Consider the following 2,563-nt stretch of genomic DNA (forward strand, 5'->3'; position numbering starts at 1 on the left):
CGACTATCGGGGTGAGGGCCACTGGCCGATAGTCATTCAGACCAGTCACTGTCGAGCTTTTTGGGACTGGGATGATGGTGGCAGTCTTCAGGCAAGTGGGAACTGTCTCCAGGGTAAGTGAGGTGTTAAAGATGTCTGCCAGCACCTCACAGAGCTGATCAGCACATTCCTTCAACACTTTTCCAGGGATGTTGTCTGTGCCAGTTGCCTTGTGCGGATTAATCCTCCTGAAGGTACTCCTTACTTCCAGCAGGGTACGCACCTCTGCATTCAGCCAAGGTTTTCTGTTTGGGTAGCTTTTAACATTTCTGATAGTGGAGACGGTGTCAGTACATGTACTAATGTAACCCAGAACTGAGGATGTGTATTGGTCAAGATCAAGCGATCCTCCATTTTCAGCAGCTTCTCTGAAAACCTGCCAATCTGTTCGGTCAAAACAATCTCTCAGTATGGGGCCACTGTCCTGGATCCAGCATTTAACTTTCTTTTGTACCGGTCTGGAGCGTCTCAGCGGGGGCATGTAAGCAGGAGCCAGGTTAAAGTCTCCGGCTACAACGTAAAGAGCCTCGGGGTGTTTGCTCTGCAGCGAGCTGATGATATCATGAAGCTCCTGCAGTGATTCATTAGCATTAGCGTCCGGAGGAATGTAGACGACAGTGATGAAAGTCACCGTGAACTCTCGGGGTAGATAATGTGGCCGACATTTCACTGTTATTTGCTCCAAAGCCTTCGAGCATGAGCTATTTACAACAGTACAGTTCGTGCCCCAACTTTTACTCACGTAAATGCACACTCTGCCTCCCCGTGATTTCCCCGTTAGCTCGCTGCAGCGGTCCGCTCGAAAAAAAAGTCTGTCATCCAGCTGGAAGACTGAGTCCGGCGTTTCCCTTGTAATCCACGAAATCCGTGAAACACACGTCAGACACGTCATGTTCATGAAACGCATGTGAAACACGTTAAACACACGACAGACACTTGAAACTCGAGTCAGACACATGAAACTTCTTTTAACCTTGTGTGAGTTGTGGTCTTTTATGTTACAGGGGGGTTATAACCTTCAGGCGACAGCAGAGGGGGTTGCAGCCTGTGTCAGAGCTCTTCTGGGTGGAGCCTGTCCTCCCCTGACTCTGCCCACTGCTCCCTCTGACAGGTAAGACAGAGAACAGACATCTTGTTGGACGATGACATGGCTGGCGTTGTGTGACCTAGTTTGAGTCCGGTTCTGACTCTGGATCTGTGTCTCTCAGTGCTCTGCAGTCCATCTCTCAGACCATCTCAGCTCAGTGTCCATACTGGGCATCACTGCAGGTCTTAGGTAGAGCACATGAATGCACGCACGCACACATGTGCACACATCAACTGAGAGTTAAGGTGTTTTCTGCTTTGAGGTGATCCATCGGCTGACGGTGATGTTATCAGAGCATCATCCGGTGAGAAGAGCACCATAACTGCTTCCCCCACCCCATCTGTTTCCATGACAACTGGCCTGGTCTATGACGAGAGGATGATGGAGCACATGAATCTGTGGGACAGGTGAGTTACCTGCTTCCTTACAGTAACATGCTCCGATGGAAACATGAAGATACAAACCCAGTCATGTGATCATGTGGCAGACATCACCCCGAACAGCCGCAGAGAATCTTTAAGATTTTCTCCAAACATCAGCAGCTGGGGCTGGTCCATCGATGCCAGCAGATACCAGCTCGCCTAGCCACAGAGGAGGAACTGGCCATGTGTCACAGGTGAGGAGGTGCTCTGTGTGTGCGTGCGTGCGTGCGTGCGCGTGTGAGTGAGAATCACTTGACATGACGTCCTCACAGAGATCTTCTGATTGTGTGTGCTTCAGCATGCAGTACATTGGGCAGATGAAGGCGACAGCCATGATGAAGCCTCGAGACCTTTACAGACTGGGACACGAGTTCACCTCCGTCTTCCTCAACAAACAGAGCTTCCAATGTGCCCAGCTGGCTGCAGGAAGCTGCTTTAATGCTGTGGACTGCATCCTGGATGGACAGGTAAGTGGAAAAATATCACGTGTGCTTTTCATGGCTCAACTGTGTCACTCCTGAAAAGATCATAACATTAGCATTAACCACAATATCATCCATCATCTTTTACCCACTTCTTCCATTTGGGGTCACGGGGGTCGCCGGTGCCCATGTCTAGCAATGTCTGTGCGAGAGGCAGGGGACACCCTGGACAGGTGTCCAGTCCATCACAGGGACACATGGAGACAAACGAGACAAACAACCATTCTCTCTCTCACCTAGGGACAATTCAGAGTTACCAATCAGCCTAACATGCATGTTTTTTGGTCTGTGGGAGGAAACCGGAGTACCCAGAGAAAACCCACGCAGCACGGAGAGAACATGCAGACTCCACCCAGAAAGGCCCCCAGACAGAGATGTGAACCAGGGACCTGCTCGCTGAGAGGCAGCAGCTCTACCAACTGCACCACCGTGCTGCCCCCCACAACATCATAAAGATTAAAATTTATGTTACCATCAGCAGGCTTTAACAGGCTAACTACAAGCTAACAACAGGCTAACTACAAGCTAACAAC

At 50.2% G+C, this 2,563-nt stretch overlaps 1 protein-coding gene across 1 annotated transcript; it reads left to right on the forward strand.

Moving 5' to 3' along the window:
- Positions 1 to 1,043: 1,043 nt before the first annotated feature.
- Positions 1,044 to 2,069, forward strand: LOC119429831 (histone deacetylase 6; the record flags this gene model as incomplete). Its single annotated transcript, XM_037697370.1, is given in 5 exon segments — positions 1,044 to 1,150; positions 1,248 to 1,315; positions 1,389 to 1,533; positions 1,614 to 1,742; positions 1,847 to 2,069. Coding segments are annotated over 5 exon segments (672 nt in total), but the record flags the coding sequence as incomplete, so codon positions are not given.
- Between the last annotated feature and the right edge of the window lie 494 nt (positions 2,070 to 2,563).

The sequence above is a fragment of the Nematolebias whitei genome, unplaced genomic scaffold (genome assembly GCF_014905685.2).
Source record: "Nematolebias whitei isolate Nwh7 unplaced genomic scaffold, NemWhi1 Nwh_scaf_8432, whole genome shotgun sequence".
Taxonomy (NCBI): domain Eukaryota; kingdom Metazoa; phylum Chordata; class Actinopteri; order Cyprinodontiformes; family Rivulidae; genus Nematolebias; species Nematolebias whitei.